The sequence below is a fragment of the Oncorhynchus masou genome, unplaced genomic scaffold, assembly GCF_036934945.1.
Source record: "Oncorhynchus masou masou isolate Uvic2021 unplaced genomic scaffold, UVic_Omas_1.1 unplaced_scaffold_1637, whole genome shotgun sequence".
Taxonomy (NCBI): domain Eukaryota; kingdom Metazoa; phylum Chordata; class Actinopteri; order Salmoniformes; family Salmonidae; genus Oncorhynchus; species Oncorhynchus masou.
The window spans coordinates 82,448-102,500 of record NW_027016734.1 but is presented as its reverse complement, the minus strand read 5'-3'; the positions used below and the strand labels follow the sequence as shown (position 1 = coordinate 102,500).

At 44.0% G+C, this 20,053-nt stretch overlaps 1 protein-coding gene across 1 annotated transcript in view; it reads right to left on the bottom strand.

Annotated features, from left to right (window-relative positions):
- LOC135539104 (glutamate receptor-interacting protein 2-like) overlaps positions 1-20,053 on the bottom strand; it is a gene marked incomplete at both ends in the record, with an annotated part of 118,668 nt that overhangs the window by 24,746 nt on the left and 73,869 nt on the right. The window contains 1 exon segment of the mRNA XM_064964959.1: positions 9,572-9,706. Within this exon segment, the coding sequence (XP_064821031.1) occupies positions 9,572-9,706 (135 nt within the window).

Sequence of the window (20,053 nt, the reverse complement as noted above, 5' to 3'; positions counted from 1 at the left end):
TCTTGTGTGGCCTACCACTTAGCGGCTGAGCCGTTGTTGCTCCTAGACGTTTCCACTTCACAATAACAGCACTTACAGTTGACCGGGGCAGCTTTAGCAGGGCAGAAATTTGACGAACTGACTGGTTGGAAAAAGTGGCATTCTATGACGGTGCCACGTTGAAAGTCACTGAGCTCTTCAGTACGGGCCATTCTACTGCCATTGTTTGTCTATGGAGATTGCATGGCAGTGTGCTCGATTTAATATGCCTTTCAGCAACGGGTGTGGCCTAAATAGCCGAATCCCCTAATATGACAGGGTGTCTGCATACTCTTGGCCATGTAGTTTATAATATTTGTTTCTATAAAACATTCACCTGATGTAACAAGAATGTTTCCAGAACATATTTTGTCTGTGTCGTTTAAAGGTTCCCAGAATGTTTCATTAAGGTTGTGGGAACAGTTTGGTGGGAACATTGTTTGGTGGGAACATTACTAAAGATATGTTCCCAAAACACACAAAAACACAGTCCAGTTGTGTTAAGGCTAAAAAGGAAGCACAGAATTCCTGATTTACTGCCATGGCTGAAACATAAGACATATGACCAGCTTCTCTGCTGGTTCAGAGGAGGAAAGACTTGATTTGGGAACCAGACATTGCAGGTGCAAACCCCACTTGTGCAAATTGTGGTTGTGTTTGTATGATTAAATGTTGTTCAAAATGTCTTATGAATGAAATTTGAAATGCCATATGTCTCCAGATATGAGAATTACCGTTAAAACTGGATAGAAACGTGGAATATTATGTTCAACCTAAAACAAATAGGCTGTGAACTTCATACAAACATACTCATTTGGAAACTGGGGAACATTGTGCAACAATACGTTAATTATCACAACAATATTCTTGCAACAGCTCCCATAACTTAATTAAATGTTCTGGGAACCTATAAAGAACGTAGACCAGCTGTTCTGTCAACATTCTTACAATATTACAGGAATGTCCTGTACAAACCTAACTTAAACATTGTATGAATGTCATCCCAACTGAGCATATTTTGTGTTTTGGGAATGTGTCTCTTGCAATGTTCCCACAACCTAGTTAAATGTTCTGGGAACCTTTATTAACCCCAGAACTGCCAAAGGCCACTGACGTTTGATTTAGATTTGTTTTTAAAATCAGCCAAAATAAAACCTATGTCCTGCTCATTCAATGACCTTTCCTAAACTTAAACCGCCGAGACAATTTGCTGTGGAACGTTGGTACCCAGCCAGGCTCCAAGACAATGTTCTGTAGGACGTTGGTACCCAGCCAGGCTCCAAGACAATGTTCTGTAGGTCGTTGGTACCCAGCCAGGCTCCAAGACAATGTGCTCTGGGACGTTGTTACCCAGCCAGGCTCCAAGACAATGTGCTGTGGACGTTGGTAAACAGCCAGGCTCCAAGACAATGTGCTGTGGGACATTGGTACCCAGCCAGGCTCCAAGACAATGTTCTGTTGTGGAACGTTGGTAAACAGCCAGGCTCCAAGACAATGTTCTGTAGGTCGTTGGTACCCAGCCAGGCTCCAAGACAATGTGCTGTGGGACGTTGGTACCCAGCCAGGCTCCAAGACAATGTTCTGTAGGACGTTGGTACCCAGCCAGGCTCCAAGACAATGTGCTGTGGGACGTTGGTACCCAGCCAGGCTCCAAGACAATGTTCTGTGGGACGTTGGTACCCAGCCAGGCTCCAAGACAATGTTCTGTGGTACGTTGGTACCCAGCCAGGCTCCAAGACAATGTTCTGTAGGACGTTGGTACCCAGCCAGGCTCCAAGACAATGTTCTGTAGGACGTTGGTACCCAGCCAGGCTCCAAGACAATGTTCTGTAGGACATTGGTACCCAGCCAGGCTCCAAGACAATGTTCTGCTGTACGTTGGTACCCAGCCAGGCTCCAAGACAGTGTTCTGTAGGTCGTTGGTACCCAGCCAGGCTCCAAGACAGTGTTCTGTAGGGCGTTGGTACCCAGCCAGGCTCCAAGACAGTGTTCTGTAGGTCGTTGGTACCCAGCCAGGCTCCAAGACAGTGTTCTGTAGGGCGTTGGTACCCAGCCAGGCTCCAAGACAATGTTCTGTAGGATGTTGGTACCCAGCCAGGCTCCAAGACAATGTCCTGTGGGACGTTGGTACCCAGCCAGGCTCCAAGACAATGTTCTGTAGGACGTTGGTACCCAGCCAGGCTCCAAGACAATGTTCTGTAGGACGTTGGTACCCAGCCAGGCTCCAAGACAATGTTCTGTAGGACGTTGGTACCCAGCCAGGCTCCAAGACAATGTTCTGTAGGACGTTGGTACCCAGCCAGGCTCCAAGACAATGTTCTGTGGGACGTTGGTACCCAGCCAGGCTCCAAGACAATGTTCTGTAGGACGTTGGTACCCAGCCAGGCTCCAAGACAATGTTCTGTAGGACGTTGGTACCCAGCCAGGCTCCAAGACAATGTTCTGTAGGATGTTGGTACCCAGCCAGGCTCCAAGACAATGTTCTGTGGGCGTTGGTACCCAGCCAGGCTCCAAGACAATGTTCTGTAGGACGTTGGTACCCAGCCAGGCTCCAAGACAATGTTCTGTAGGACGTTGGTACCCAGCCAGGCTCCAAGACAATGTTCTGTAGGACGTTGGTACCCAGCCAGGCTCCAAGACAATGTTCTGTAGGACGTTGGTACCCAGCCAGGCTCCAAGACAATGTTCTGTAGGACGTTGGTACCCAGCCAGGCTCCAAGACAATGTTCTGTAGGACGTTGGTACCCAGCCAGGCTCCAAGACAATGTTCTGTAGGACGTTGGTACCCAGCCAGGCTCCAAGACAATGTTCTGTAGGACGTTGGTACCCAGCCAGGCTCCAAGACAATGTTCTGTAGGACGTTGGTACCCAGCCAGGCTCCAAGACAATGTTCTGTAGGACGTTGGTACCCAGCCAGGCTCCAAGACAATGTTCTGTAGGACGTTGGTACCCAGCCAGGCTCCAAGACAATGTTCTGTAGGATGTTGGTACCCAGCCAGGCTCCAAGACAATGTCCTGTGGGACGTTGGTACCCAGCCAGGCTCCAAGACAATGTTCTGTAGGACGTTGGTACCCAGCCAGGCTCCAAGACAATGTTCTGTAGGGCGTTGGTACCCAGCCAGGCTCCAAGACAATGTTCTGTAGGACGTTGGTACCCAGCCAGGCTCCAAGACAATGTGCTGTAGGACGTTGGTACCCAGCCAGGCTCCAAGACAATGTTCTGTAGGACGTTAGTACCCAGCCAGGCTCCAAGACAATGTTCTGTGGGACGTTGGTACCCAGCCAGGCTCCAAGACAATGTTCTGTGGGACGTTGGTACCCAGCCAGGCTCCAAGACAATGTTCTGTGGGACGTTGGTACCCAGCCAGGCTCCAAGACAATGTTCTGTAGGCCGTTGGTACCCAGCCAGGCTCCAAGACAATGTGCTGTAGGATGTTGGTACCCAGCCAGGCTCCAAGACAATGTTCTGTGGACGTTGGTACCCAGCCAGGCTCCAAGACAATGTTCTGTAGGACGCTGGTACCCAGCCAGGCTCCAAGACAATGTTCTGTTGGACGTTGGTACCCAGCCAGGCTCCAAGACAATGTTCTGTAGGACGTTGGTACCCAGCCAGGCTCCAAGACAATGTGCTGTAGGACGTTGGTACCCAGCCAGGCTCCAAGACAATGTGCTGTAGGATGTTGGTACCCAGCCAGGCTCCAAGACAATGTTCTGTAGGACGTTGGTACCCAGCCAGGCTCCAAGACAATGTCCTGTAGGACGTTGGTACCCAGCCAGGCTCCAAGACAATGTGCTGTAGGACGTTGGTACCCAGCCAGGCTCCAAGACAATGTTCTGTAGGACGTTGGTACCCAGCCAGGCTCCAAGACAATGTTCTGTAGGACGTTGGTACCCAGCCAGGCTCCAAGACAATGTTCTGTAGGACGTTGGTACCCAGCCAGGCTCCAAGACAATGTTCTGTAGGATGTTGGTACCCAGCCAGGCTCCAAGACAATGTTCTGTAGGACGTTGGTACCCAGCCAGGCTCCAAGACAATGTTCTGTAGGACGTTGGTACCCAGCCAGGCTCCAAGACAATGTTCTGTAGGACGTTGGTACCCAGCCAGGCTCCAAGACAATGTTCTGTGGGACGTTGGTACCCAGCCAGGCTCCAAGACAATGTTCTGTAGGACGTTGGTACCCAGCCAGGCTCCAAGACAATGTTCTGTAGGACGTTGGTACCCAGCCAGGCTCCAAGACAATGTTCTGTAGGACGTTGGTACCCAGCCAGGCTCCAAGACAATGTTCTGTAGGATGTTGGTACCCAGCCAGGCTCCAAGACAATGTGCTGTGGGACGTTGGTACCCAGCCAGGCTCAAATGATCAATGTTTCTCATTGAATGAATGGATGCTAATTGTACCCAGCCACTCCAAGACAAATTAAATTAGGCCTAACTGAATGATAAGGAGGCTGAAGACAGTGATTTAATTTAAAGCCAGGCTCCAAATAATGTTTGTTATGCCTATTCATCCAGCCAGGCTCCAAGACAATGTGTCTGTATATATGTTGGTACCCAGCCAGGCTCCAAGACAATGTTCTGTATACGTTGGTACCCAGCCAGGCTCCAAGACAATGTTCTGTAAAATCGTTGGTATCCAGCCAGGCTCCAAGACAATGTTCTGTAGGACGTTGGTCCCAGGCTCCAAGACCACCAGTGCTCCAAGACAATGTTCTGTAGGATACATTGGTACCCAGCCAGGCTCCAAGACAATGTATGTATATTGGTACCCAGCCAGGGAAACAATGTTCTGTAGGACGTTGGTACCCAGCCAGGCTCCAAGACAATGTTCTGTAGGACGTCTGTCATTTTTATCATAGGTACAATTTCTGTAACCTTGGTAAATCCAAGAAAATCACATTGTATGATTTTTAAGTAATTAATTTGCATTTTATTGTATGACATAATATTTGATACCTCAGAAAAGCAGAACTTAATATTTGGTACAAAAACCTTTGATTGCAATTACAGAGATCATACAATGTTCCTGTAGTTCTTGACCAGGTTTGCACACAATTTCTGGGATTTTGGCCCACTCCTCCATACAGACCTTCTCCAGATCCTTCAGGTTTCGGGGCTGTCGCCCCAAAACATGCTGTGTATTGCAGCCGGCCTTTTAGAATAATACAAAACAAGTCCTTGACTCCAAGTTGATGAGCGGAAAACAAACGACGCCAGTAACCCTTTACAGCCCGCCCATCAAAACTACACCTAAACTCAGTCAACCTGCACAGCCGGCCCATCCAAACTACACCTAAACTCAGTCAACCTGCATCAATAATTGGTGTGTACATCAAACTACACCTAAACTACACCGAAACTAATTTCATACATAATAAGAGTTTGTCCATAGACAATATTAAATTGACAATAGTCTGATGAGTGGCAATATTAAACCAATCAGCTGTCAAATTTTACATGAAGAGATACACTGCCATTTGTAATTGACAATGCTGGGGTCTGAGCATCACATTATCAAATCTTCCTTCAGAATCACATGCAGGTAGATTTTGCAAAGTGCATATTCTGAAGTTGCTATGACACTTACATTTGTCATATAACTCAAAATTGAAGAGCAATTACAAGCTCCATTTCCACATTTCACTTTTTCCAAGAATATCCATACAGACTGTCCATGAATTCAGCACATGGCCACTAGGAGGCAGTATTACTCTGAATTCAGCACATGACCACTAGGAGGCCGTATTACTCTGAATTCAGCACATGGCCACTCCAAACTACACCTAAACTCAGTCACATGCCACTCGCCGGCCCATCCAAACTCAGCACATAAACTCAGTATTACTCTGAATTCAGCACATGGCCACTAAAGGCAGTCATTACCTGAATTCAGCACATGGCCACTAGGAGGCAGTATTACTCTGAACTCAGCACATGGCACTAGCCGGCATCCAAACTACACTAAACTCAGTCAACATGGCCACTAGGTGGCATCCAAACTACACCTAAATTCAGCACATGGCCACTAGGAGGCAGTATTACTCTAATTCAGCACATGTCCATAGACAGTATTAAATCTGACATTCAGATGATGGCCACTAGGAAACAATCAGCTGTCAAATTTTACATGGCCACTAGGATGGCAGTATTACTCTGAATTCAGCACATGGCCACTAGGAGGCAGTCCATTACTCTGAATTCAGAATTCAGCATCACATGGCCACTAGGAGGCAGTATTACTCTGAATTCAGCACATGGCCACTAGGAGGCAGTATTACTCTGAATTCAGCACATGGCCACTAGGAGGCAGTATTACTCTGAATTCAGCACATGGCCACTAGGAGGCAGTATTACTCTGAATTCAGCACATGGCCACTAGGAGGCAGTATTACTCTGAATTCAGCACATGGCCACTAGGAGGCAGTATTACTCTGAATTCAGCACATGGCCACTAGGAAGCAGTATTACTCGGAATTCAGCACATGGCCACTAGGAGGCCGTATTACTCTGAATTCAGCACATGGCCACTAGGAGGCAGTATTACTCTGAATTCAGCACATGGCCACTAGGAGGCAGTATTACTCTGAATTCAGCACATGGCCACTAGGAGGCAGTATTACTCTGAATTCAGCACATGGCCACTAGGAGGCAGTATTACTCTGAATTCAGCACATGGCCACTAGGAGGCAGTATTACTCTGAATTCAGCACATGGCCACTAGGAGGCAGTATTACTCTGAATTCAGCACATGGCCACTAGGAGGCAGTATTACTCTGAATTCAGCACATGGCCACTAGGAGGCAGTATTACTCTGAATTCAGCACATGGCCACTAGGAGGCAGTATTACTCTGAATTCAGCACATGGCCACTCGGCGGCCGTATTACTCTGGCTTCTAAGCAAAAATGAGTAACGTAATAAACTTAAAATTAAAATATGCTATTCTGTTGTCAATGGATGAATGGGCGATGGAAACCAGATAGAATGTGATCATGGGCGATGGAAATCAGATAGAAGGTGATAATGGGAGATGGAAACCAGGTAGAAGGTGATAATGGTATATGGAAACCAGGTAGAAGGTGAAAATGGTGTATATATGTCAATGAACTGAATGATTAATACATTTTTTTTAAAGTATTTAATCTGGCAAGTCAGTTAAGATCAAATTCTTATTTTACAATGGCGGCCTACCCAGGCCAAACCCGGATGACACTCGGCAAGGTGTGCAACGCCCTGTGGGACTCCTGATCATGGCCAGTTGTGAAACAGCCCAGGATAGAACCAGGGTCTGTAGTGACGCCTGTAGCACTGAGATGCAGAGCCTTAGACCGCTGTGCCACTCGGGAGCCACGATGAGGCTGAAGAGGATGATTGAATTTAGAACAATAGTGTAATGACGATGAAGAATTGTGGCCGTTGTGGGCGGTCTCATTAATTTATTATGAAAGGCTGGAAATGGTATATCATTTCCCCTCAGAGAGTCAAATCAGACACTGAGTACAACAAACACTGTGTGTAGTTCAATGGCAAGCCCGACCAAACGAACGGAAGCACTGACAGCATTGCAAATGCCGCCGAATTTAAATGAGTTGCGGTCGCTGTTACTGATGAAGAGTGTTCATCGGATTCTGATGTTGACTTGGAGCCTCTGATGCCTGAGCCTCGCCTCAGAAAAACCAGAACAGAACCAACTGAGACGATGATCCCAACTACCACCACGAGTTTATGTGACATGCAAATGTTGCAGCACATCAGAGATGGTTCCCGTTTGCTCATTAGCACAGAAAAAAGGAAACAGAACGTGAGACTATGTCTATGGATGAAAGCATTGGTGTCCGCGGAGGGGGAGGGGGGGGGGTCCAGCGGGAAGAGCATGGATGTTGCGTTATTTTGGTCTGATAGTTACAGTATGGACTTTTCCCCCCCCCGTGGATCACGCCACGCACTCGCTTCAACAGAGATTGTGCGACACCACGCAGGAGGTGCACACGAAACAAGGCCCATGGACACTGTGTGCCGTCGATATGTTAGTGAGGCTTGTTCACACAAAGCCCTGAAGCTGTATGCTGACTGGGAACCCAAAGCGTAGAGAGGAGACGACATTAATTCATGACTAAAGGTATATGGGCACAATACAGTGTTGGGTACAGTTAATAAATGACTGTTTGTACATCTTGTCATGAATATATTTCCATTGATATTTATTTATGCAATTCTTCCTTTATAATTGTTTATTCACTGGTACTTGTGTTTAGGAACACATCAAATCATTTCAACTGCCTGGGTATATTATTATTTTTAGTTTATATGTTTTTCAAAAGTCGCTGTAACTGAACTTTATGAATTTAGTGTAATTATATTACTAATCGAATCTATAAATAAAGTGGATCGAATGGATTGTAATGTTTTTATTGTAACGGAAACTAAAACAGACTTACTTACAGGCCTACTTTGTTTCCTAGGACTTTGTAGAATTATACAAAACATATCTTTGACTTTATCTAAACAAATAAATAAAAATAAAAACATTTTTTATTGATATATTTCTGCAAATATTTCTTCACGCAATGAATCCTTTACAATAGTGTACGTATTATTTATCAAGGGTTGGTGCTCATGTTTGCAGCGCCTTGAGGGTAGTTTTCAACGTTCTCTAGTGGGTCCTGATAGGCTGAGAGGCAGAGTTCTAGTTTTCAACGTTCTCTAGAGGGTCCTGATAGGCTGAGAGGCGGGGTTCTAGTTGTCAACGTTCTCTAGAGGGTCCTGATAGGCTGAGAGGCGGGGTTCTAGTTTTCAACGTTCTCTAGCGGGTCCTGATAGGCTGAGAGGCAGAGTTCTAGTTTTCAACGTTCTCTAGAGGGTCCTGATAGGCTGAGAGGCGGGGTTCTAGTTGTCAACGTTCTCTAGAGGGTCCTGATAGGCTGAGAGGCAGGGTTCTAGTTTTCAACGTTCTCTAGAGGGTCCTGATAGGCTGAGAGGCAGGGTTCTAGTTTTCAACGTTCTCTAGAGGGTCCTGATAGGCTGAGAGGCGGGGTTCTAGTTTCAACGTCAGAGGGTCCTGTTCTCTAGAGGGTCCTGATAGGCTGAGAGGCAGGGTTCTAGTTGTCAACGTTCTCTAGAGGGTCCTGATAGGCTGAGAGGCAGGGTTCTAGTTGTCAACGTTCTCTAGAGGGTCCTGCTAGGCTGAGAGGCCAGCCGGGTTCTAGTTTTAAAGAACTCCGTAAGGCTGTTCTATCAACACTCTTCTCATCAAATACATGTTTTGTTCAGCCGGATAAAAACATTATTTTTTGGGGAACCGATCTGTTGTCACATCCCCACAATGTTCCCACAACCTCAATAAACATTCTGGGAACCTTAAAAAAAAAGAAACATATGAAATGTGTTCTGGGAACATTCTTGAAAGTTTTTTTAGCACCCTAAAATAAACATTGTAGAATCATCCGCACAACTGGACAGTTTTTTGTTGTTACGAGAAGAATTTCTGGGAACTTTTCACAGAACCAGTTTGTTGTTTTCTGGGGAGACAGAAAACAGAAACAGAGGCGATATTTACATTTGCAGTATTCCTGTGTGCTGGACGGGTTGTTAGAGGTGGTCCAGGTCTTACAGTGAGAAGAGGGGTGCTGGGAGGGACAGTAGTTCACACAGGGGTCCCACGAGTGGGGGTGGTCACTCTTCTGAACCTTCACTGAAACACAAAACAGAGAGAAGTGTAAACGCATGGTCACAACACTGTGTGTTAACCTGTTGAGCTAAAACCTAGACACTAGATCAAACAAGGGGTCCCATGAGTAGGACTTTTACTGAAACACAGAATTATAGAGTGGCAACTATTTTTCTTCCGTACTGTCACCCGGTTCGATCACCAACCCGACTGGACAGGACTGGAGCGGAGTGTTTTCAGCCAAGTGGGTGACATAGTTTACAGCTAATTAAAATATTGTGGGATGTAGCCACACAGGCTCAGATTCTGGCCCTGCAGCCATTGTGTAGCATGGCCCAAGGGGCCAGACATTCCTGCTCTGCACTACTGTACTCTGCTCTGCTAGACTCTACTGTACTCTACTCTGCTGTACTGTACTTTGCTCTACTGTACTCTACTCTGCTCTACTGTACTTTGCTCTACTGTACTCTACTCTGCTCTACTGTACTCTACTCTACTGTACTCTACTGTACTGTACTGTACTCTACTGTACTGTACTGTACTGTACTCTACTCTACTCTACTGTACTCTACTGTACTGTACTGTACTCTACTGTGCTCTGCTCTGCTCTGCTGAACTCTGCTCTGCTCTACTGTACTCTACTCTACTGTACTCTACTGTACTCTACTGTACTGTACTGTACTCTACTGTACTGTACTCTACTCTACTGTACTGTACTCTACTCTACTGTACTCTACTGTACTGTACTGTACTGTACTCTACTGTGCTCTGCTCTGCTGAACTCTGCTCTGCTCTACTGTATTCTGCTCTACTGCACTCTATTCTGCTCTACTGTATTCTGCTGTACTGTATTCTGCTGTACTGTACTCTACTGTACTCTACTGTACTCTACTGTACTGTACTCTACTGTACTCTACTGTATTCTGCTGTACTGTACTCTACTGTACTCTACTGTATTCTACTGTACTCTATTGTACTCTACTGTACTCTACTGTATTCTACTCTACTGTATTCTACTGTACTCTACTGTACTGTACTCTACTGTACTCTGCTGTACTCTACTGTACTCTGCTGTATTCTGCTGTACTCTACTCTACTCTACTCTACTCTACTGTACTCTACTGTACTCTGCAAAAAGAAGGAGTAAAGGAGGACAAGTTAAGCCACACATCCCCCTCCCCCTCTCCCTTCTCTTTATCTCTCTCCCTTCCTTCTCTTTATCTCTCTCGCTGCTTCTCCACCTCTCTCCCTCCCTTCTTCTCTTTATCTCTCTCGCTGCTTCTCCACCTCTCTCTCCCTCCCTTCTCTTTATCTCTCTCTCTGCTTCTCCCCCTCCCCCTCTCTCTCCTCCCTTCTTCTCTTTATCTCTCTCGCTGCTTCTCCCCCTCCCTCTCCTTCCCTTCTCGTTCTCTCTCTCCCTCCCTGTAATTAACCTGCTCGTGTGCCTATGGCAGCAGGCAGGGACTTCATTAGTTCGTCAGCTCAGGCATTGTTTCAGCACCCACACACACACACACACACACACACACACACACACACACACACACACACACACACACACACACACACACACACACACACACACACACACACACACACACACACACACACAGCTCTGGCATTGTTTCACATAACACATTTTTCAATCACTTGGTATTAAGGCCGGTCCTTATCTCAGTAATAGGACTGGAGAACAGCCCACACAGGTTTGTTAAACAGGGATTTAGCATTTACATTATTAATGGTTTATTGAACAGGGATTTAGCATTGGGATTATTAATGGTTTGTTAAACAGGGATTTAGCATTGAGATTAATGGTTTATTAAACAGGGATTTAGCATTGAGATTATTAATGGTTTATTAAACAGGGATTTAGCATTGAGATTAATAATGGTTTATTAAACAGGGATTTAGCATTGAGATTATAAATGGTTTGTTAAACAGGGATTTAGCCAGGATGATGGGATTTGGGATTATTATTGGTTTATTGTGGTTGTAGTCCAGGATGATGGCTGGCTTCCTATCCTAAACAGTGATTTAGCATTGGGATTATTATTGGTTTATTGTGGTTGTAGTCCAGGATGATGGCTGGCTTCCTATCCTAAACAGTGATTTAGCATTGGGATTATTATTGGTTTATTGTGGTTGTAGTCCAGCATGATGGCTGGCTTCCTATCCTAAACAGGGATTTAGCATTGGGATTATTAATGGTTTATTAAAGTTTTAAATTTGAGTCATTTAGCAAACGCTCTAATACAGAGGAATTTACAGGCATAATTAGAGTTAAGTACCTCGCTCAAGGGCACATTGACAGATTTTTCACCTCGTCGGCTCGGGGATTCGAACCAGCAACCTCTCAGTTACTGGCCCCAACACTCTTAACCACTAGGCTAAAAAGTACAATGCAATACACTTGGCATGTGCTATTCCTTCATTCATTGTCTGTGTGTGTAGACTACAGTACCTGATGTCAATGTCATGACTTTAGTGACAGGAGTTGGGGGTACTAAGAGTTTCAAACAGACTATATGTTCTAAATGCTTTGTGTAGCATCCCGTAAGCTCTTGATAAATCCTCAACAGTCTTCAAAGCTTAAAGCGGGAATGTTGAAAACAGCCACGTCTGTTTGAAATATTACAACATTTCTCCCCTTGAACAGCACGTTGTTGCAAAACGCTCCTCTCCTCAACTGTGGTCAACAAAACAAAACAACAAAAACAATAACAGCGGCCGTGGTCGGTGGACAGTGGCGGTGTAACCCTACCGTGGATTCCACCTTTAAAGGGACTGAGGTGAGCTTTTAATTATGTTAAATCAGATCCACACACGACCATTAATCCACGTAGGTGAGGGAACAATCACAAAGTTGGAGCTGTGTAGTCACAGCAAGGGGCGGGGGAAGGGGGGGGAGGAAATGAGGGAGAAAAGAGGGAGGAAACAAGAGTGAAAACGAGGGAGGACAAGATGGAGGAAACTTGGGAGGAATCAAGAGAGGTGTAATGACATGACTGGAATCTTTTCTCTCTCTTTCTATCTCTGTCTTCCTCTCTCTCTCTACCCCTGTGTCTCTCTCTCTCTCTCTCTCTCTCTCTCTCTCCTTCACTTTCTCTCGCACTCTCTCTCTCCACCTTTCTCTCTCTCCCCCTTTTCTCATCTTCCCCCTTTTTCTAATCCAAGCTTTGCGACCTCTCAACATCACTAAACAGCGTTTAGATCTGGTGACACACACTCGGACACACTACACAAACACACTACTACTACACACACACACACACACACACATACACACGGACACACTACACAAACACACTACTACACATACACACACACAAGTACACACACTACACAAACACACACACACACACTACACAAACACACTACTACTACACACACACACACACACGTACACACGGACACACTACACAAACACACTACTACACATACACACACACAAGTACACACACTACACAAACACACACACACACTACACAAACACACTACTACACATACACACACACACACCCAGTGCATTATCCCCTTCTATAATACAATGACAGCCACCATGACAGGGGCTGCTACAGTATTCCAGATATTCAGCCACAAGGTTTTTAAACCAATGAGAAAACAGAACTCAAACCAGAGAATGCTAATCCTGCTGCTCTGTTCTGTTCTGCAGCTCAGGGTAATTCATCTGGTACTAAAGGGGTCTCTTGGAAAAACACACACACACACACACACACACACACACACACGCACGCACGCACACACACACACACACACACACACACACACACACACACACACACACACACACACACACACACACACACACACACACACACACACACACACACACACACACACACACACACACACACACACACACACACAGTGCCTTCAGAAAGTATCCCCTTGTCTTATTCCACATTTTGTTGTGTTACAGCCTGAAATTCAAAATGGACAAAATCATTTTTTTCTCTCTCTCACACATCTACACACAATAATTCATAATGACAAAGTGAAAACATGTTTTAAATTTTTTTAGCACATTTATATAAAATTATATACAGAAATATCTAATATATATAAGTATTAGATATTTCTGTATATAATTCACACCCCCTGAGTCAATACATGTTAGAATCACCTTTGGCAGTGATTACAGCTGCGAGCCTTTCTGGGTAAGTCTCTAAGAGACTTGGATTGTACTATATTTGCACATCAATATTTTAACAATTCTTCAAGCTCTGTCAAGTTGGCTGTTAATTAATGTTAGATAGCCATTTTCAGGTCTTGCCATAGATTTTCAAGACAATTTAAGTCCAAACTTGAACTAGGTCACTTAGGAACATTCAATGTCGTCTTGGTAACCAACTCCAGTGTATAATTGGCCTTGTGTTTTAAGGTTATTGTCCTGCTGAAAGGTGAATTTGTCTCCCAGTGTCTGTTGGAAAGCAGACTGAACCATGTTTTCCTCTGGGACTTTGCTTGAGTTTAGCTCTATTCCGTGTATCTTAATCCCCCCCCAAAACACCATAGTCGGTGCCGATGACAAGCATTCCATAACAGCCACCACCATGCTTGAAAATATGAAGAGTGGTACTCAGTGATGTGTTGGATTTGGCCCAACATAACACATATTCAGAACATGAAGTTGATTTATATTTGCAGTTTTACTTTAGCGCCTTGTTGCAAACAGAATATTTGTTTTTGAATAGTTTTATTCTGTACAGGCTTCCTTCTTTTCCCTCTGTACTTTAGGTTCGTATTGTGGAGTAACTACAATGTTATTGATCCATCCTCAGTTTTTTCCTATCACAGGAGTAAACTATTTAGGTTAGTATTGTGGAGTAACTAAATGTTGTTGATCCATCCTCAGTTTTTTCCTATCACATTAAACCTGTCATTTAGGTTTATTGTGGAGTAACCTATCCATCCTCAGTTTTTTCCATTTAACCCTTGTGTTGTCTTAAGGGTAAAAAAAAATATTCACCACTATGTTTAACAGCAGAGAAAACCCCCTAAATGATATTATTTTAACTTGAAATTGGATTTCTTTTCCTAGAGTGACCCCCAACATCAGACAAAGTCAAACATCTCCTTTGTTAATATTTCCATTGAAGCTGTACACCACCAGGGTACAAAGATTGTCTTAGAGTCATTTTTGACCCGGCAGTTATAAAAGCATTGACACACACACAAAAACAGCAGCATGTGCTACTGATTGAACTCAGCCAGCAGCTCCTGAAGAGGAAGATCACCATGGTTGGCACAGCTAGAGAGAACAAGCCTGAGCTCCCCCCCTGCACTCCTGCCCTCCTCGCAACAAGGGGGAGAGAGGCCTTCTCATCAAAGTTTCCCTTCACCCCCTCAACCACTTTAGTTGCTTACCTCCCAAAGAGGAACAAGAATGTGGTACTCCTGAGCACACAGCACAAAACGGCTGAGATCAGTGATGGTGAGGACAGGAAGCCAGCCATCATCCTGGACTACAACCACAAGATAGGAGGTATGGACAACCTGGACAAGGTGATTGGAACTAACAGCTGCAGGAGGATGACTGCCCGCTGGCCCCTGGTCATCTTCCATAACATCATCGATGTTACAATGCCTTTGTGATATGGAACAAGATCAACCTGGATGCCTGATAAGCGGAACAAGAGCAGGGTGTTCCTGGAGCAGCTGGGAAAGGAACTTGTAACCCCACACATTCAAAGAAGGGAACGCCTCCCCCACACAGCAGCCTCTGCAGCGCTTGTGAAAGCTGTTCAGGGGGCTAAATCTGATGCATCCATCCATTCACACACACTTGCATATTGTCCGACGTGCTAATTAGAGTTGATTGATTTATGTTCTTCACATTTTTGTTTTGTATCTAATATCTTATTTGATTCTTATTTATTGTTGTTGTTTATACACGTTGTGGTTGGGGGCAATGGTTAAACAAATGGGAGAAGACTAGTATTTTGTAGTTGAATTCCTCATTGTACAGTAATAAGAATATATCACTATGTTGCCAAAAAAAGTTCAAGAACGTTATTGTTTCCATTAAATAAAATGTTTCCAAAACGACTTTCTGCAAATTTCTGCTACTTTCATATACAAGTGCTATCTCTTGCTAAAAAAAATGGGTTTACACCTTCAGCAATAATAATGATAATAAATCACTACCCGCCACCAAGTTTCTCACTGAGTCTGAGGTCCTTAAACCCCCAAAAAACATCTGGGTCAGATGGATCCATTCTTCTTTAAGGTTGAAGCCCCTATTATCGCCAAGCCAATCTCTGACCTTTTTTAACCTGTCTGTCCTCTCTTGGGAGGTTCCCATTGCTTGGAATGCAACCACGATGCATCCTTTATTTAAAGGAGATCAGGCTGATCCTAACTGTTATAGGTCCATTTCTATTTTGCCCTGTTAATCAAAAGTGTTAGAAAAACTTGGCTTTCTTGGTGTCAATGGTACGCTCTCTGCTATGCAATCTTTTGATACGGTAGACCATTCCATTCTTGTGGGCCGGCTAAGAGTATTGGTTTCTCTGAGACGTCTTCGGGCTGTTTTGCTAACTACCTCTCTGAAAGAGTGTATAAAATCAGAACATATGCTGTCTCAGCCACTGTCTGTCACCAAATCAAATGAAATCAAATTATATTTGTCACCTTACAGTTAAATGCTTACATACAAGCCCTTAACCAACAATGCTTTAAGAAGTTTTAAGAAAAATAAATGTTAAGTAAAAAATAGATGAGTCAATTTAAAAAACAAGTAACAAATAATTAAACAGCAACAGTAAAATAACAATAGTGAGGCTATATACAGGGGTACCGATTCGTTAAGGTAATTGAGGTAACCTGTACAGTACCGTTCAAAAGTTAAGGGTCACTTAGAAGTATCCTTGTTTTTGAAAGAAAAGCAAATGTTTTGTCCATTAAAATTATATCAAATTGATCAGAAATATAGTGTAGACATTGTTAATGTTGTAAATGACTATTGTAGCTAGAAACGGCTTATTTTTGTGGAATATCTACATAGGCGAACAGAGGCCCATTATCAGCAACCATCACTCCTGTGTTCCAATGGCACGTTGTTAGCCACTCCAAGTTTATAATTTTAAAAGGCTAATTAGAAAACCCTTTTGCAGTTATGTTAGCACAGCTGAAAACTGCTGTTCTGATTAAAGAAGCAATAAAACTAGCCTTCTTAAACTAGTTGAGTATCTGGAGCATCAGCATTTGTGGGTTCGATTACAGGCTCAAAATGGCCAGAAACAAAGAACTTTCTTCTGAAACTCATGAGTCTATTCTTGTTCTGAGAAATGAAGGTTTTTCCATGCGAGAAATTGCCAATGAACTGATGATCTCATACAACACTGTGTACTACTCCCTTCACAGAACAGCGCAAACTGGCTCTAACCAGAATAGAAAGAGGAGTGGCAGGCCCCGGTGCACAACTGAGCAAGAGGACAAGTACATTAGAGTGTCTGGTTTGAGAAACAGACGCCTCACAAGTCCTCAACTGGCCAATTCATTATATAGTACGCGCAAAACACCAGCCTCAACGTCAACATTAAAGAGGGATGCTGGCCTTCTCAGACTGTTCAATGAAAAATAAAAGATTAAGATGGGCAAGGGGAAAGTAGCTACATTTAAAATTACTTTTCTCATGTAAGGACACATTTAGTTGTTCTCTATCTTACTCTCATATAATAATTTTATTGCATAAGAACACAGACACTGGACAGAGGAAGATTGGAAGAAAGTGTTATAGACAGACAAATCTAAGTTTGAGGTGTTCGGATCACAAAGGAGAACATTCGTGAGACACATAAAAAATGAAAAGATGCTCGAGGAGTGCTTGACGCCATCTATCAAGCATGGTGGAGGCAATATGATGATCAGGGGTGGGAGATTTGTACAGGGTAAAAGGGATCATGAAGAAAGAATGCTATCACTCCATTTTGCAACGCCTTGCCATACCCTGTGGACGGCGCTTAATTGGAGCCGATTTCTTCATACAACAGGACAATAACCCAAACCACAGCTCCAAACTATGCAATGACTATTTAGCAAGGAAGCAGTCAGCTGGTGTTCTGTCTATAACGGAGTGGCCAGCACAGTCACTGGACCTCAACCCTATTAAGCTGTTGTGGGAGCAGCTACTGTATGGTAGGTAAGAAGTGCTCATAAAGCCAATCCAACTTGTGGGAGGTGCTTCAGGAAGCATGGGGTGAAATCTCTTCAGATTACCTCAACAAATTGACAACTAGAACGCCAAAGGTCTGCAAGGCTGTAAATGGAGGAAACTTTGACGAAACCAAAGTTTGAGGAACAAATTATTATTTCAATTAAAAATCACTATTTACATCCTTGTCATCATCTTTACATCTTTACTATATTTCCTATTCATTTTGCAACTAATTTCATGTATGTTTTCATGGAAAACAAGGACATTTCTAAGTGGCCTCAAACTTCTGAACAGTAGTGTACATGTAGGTAGAGTTAAAGGGACTATGCATAGATAATACACAGACAGTAGCAGCAGCAGTGTAAACGAGGCCCTTTGATTAGCTGTTCAGGAGGCAGTACCCCAAGGCTCGATCCTAGGATTACGCTCTTCTCAATTTACATCAACAACATAGCTCAGGCAGTAGGAAGCTCTCTCATCCATTTATATGCAGATGATACAGTCTTCTACTCAGCTGGCCCCTCCCGGAGTTTGTGTGAAACGCTCTACAACACAGCTTTCTTAGTGTCCAACAAGCTTTCTCTGCCCTTAAACTTGTTCTGAACACCTCCAAAACAAAGGTCATGTGGTTTGGTAAGAAGTTTGCCCCTCTCCCCACAGGTGTTATTACTACCTCTGAGGGTTTAGAGCTTGAGGTCGTCACCTCATTCAAGTTCCTTGGAGTATAGCTAGACGATACACTGTCCTTCTCTCCGCACATATCAAAGCTGTAGGCCAAAGTTAAATCTAGACTTGGTTTCCTCTATTGTAATCTATCATAATCGCTCCTCTTTCACCCCAGCTGCCAAACTAACCCTGATTCAGATGACCATCCTACCCATGCTAGATTACGGAGACATCATTTATAGATCGGCAGGTAAGGGTGCTCTCGAGTGGCTCGATGTCCTTTACCATTCGGCCATCAGATTTGCCACCAATGCTCCTTATAGGACACATCACTGCACTCTATACTCTATACTGCACTCTATACTCTTTCTGGTCTGATGAAACAATAATAGAACTGTTTGGCCATAATGACAACTGTTATGTTTAGATGATAATGGGGGAGGCCTTCAAGCCGAAGAACACCATCCCAATCGTGAAGCACGGGGGTTGCAGCATCATGTTGTGGGGATGCTTTGCTGCAGGAGGGGCTGGTGCACCTCACAAAATAGATGGCATCATGAGGACGGAAAATGATGTGCACATATATTGAAGCAACATCTCAAGACATCAGTTAGGAAGTTAAAGCTTGGTCGCAAGTGGGTCTTCCAAATGGACAATGACCGCAAGCATAATTCCAAAGTTGGCTTAAGGACAACAAAGTCAAGGTATTGGAGGGGCCATCACAAAGCCCTGACCTCAATCCCTTAGAAAATGTGTGGGCAGAACTGAAAAAGTGTGTGCGTACAAGGAGGCCTACAAACCTGACTCAGTTACACCAGCTCTGTCAGGAGGAATGGGCCAAAATTCACCCAACTTATTGTGGAAAGTTTGTGGAAGGCTACCCCGAAACGTTTCACCCAAGTTAAACAATTTAAATGCAATGCTACCAAATACTAATTGAGTGTATGTAAACTTTGACCCACTGGGAATGTGATGAAAGAAATAAAAGCTGAAATGAATGATTCTCTCTACTATCATTCTGACATTTCACATTCTTAAAATAGAGTGGTGATCCTAACTGACCGAAGACAGGGAATTGTTACGAGGATTACATGTCAGGAATTGTGAAAAACTGAGTTTAAATGTATTTGGCTAAGGTGTATGTAAACTTCCAACTTCAACTGTTCGTCTTGTGTCTGACATTTAGCTTGTTTGATTGCATTGGGGAGTAAATAACTACACTGTCTATATTCTGCTATATTACCAGTCGCTTTGCCATTGTTAAATGCGATGGTTTGCACTTTCAGTTGCTCACAAATGCTACCATCTATCCACGGTTTCTGGTTAGGGTAGGTTTTAATAGTCACAGTGGGTAATACATCTCCTACACACTTCCCTATGAACTCAGTCACCGTATCTGTGTATGTGTCTAGATTATTTTTGCACGCTACCTAGAACATATCCCAGTCCACGTGATCAACAATCCTGAAGCATGGATTCCGATTGGTCAGACCAGCATTGAATATTATGAAGCACGGGCACTT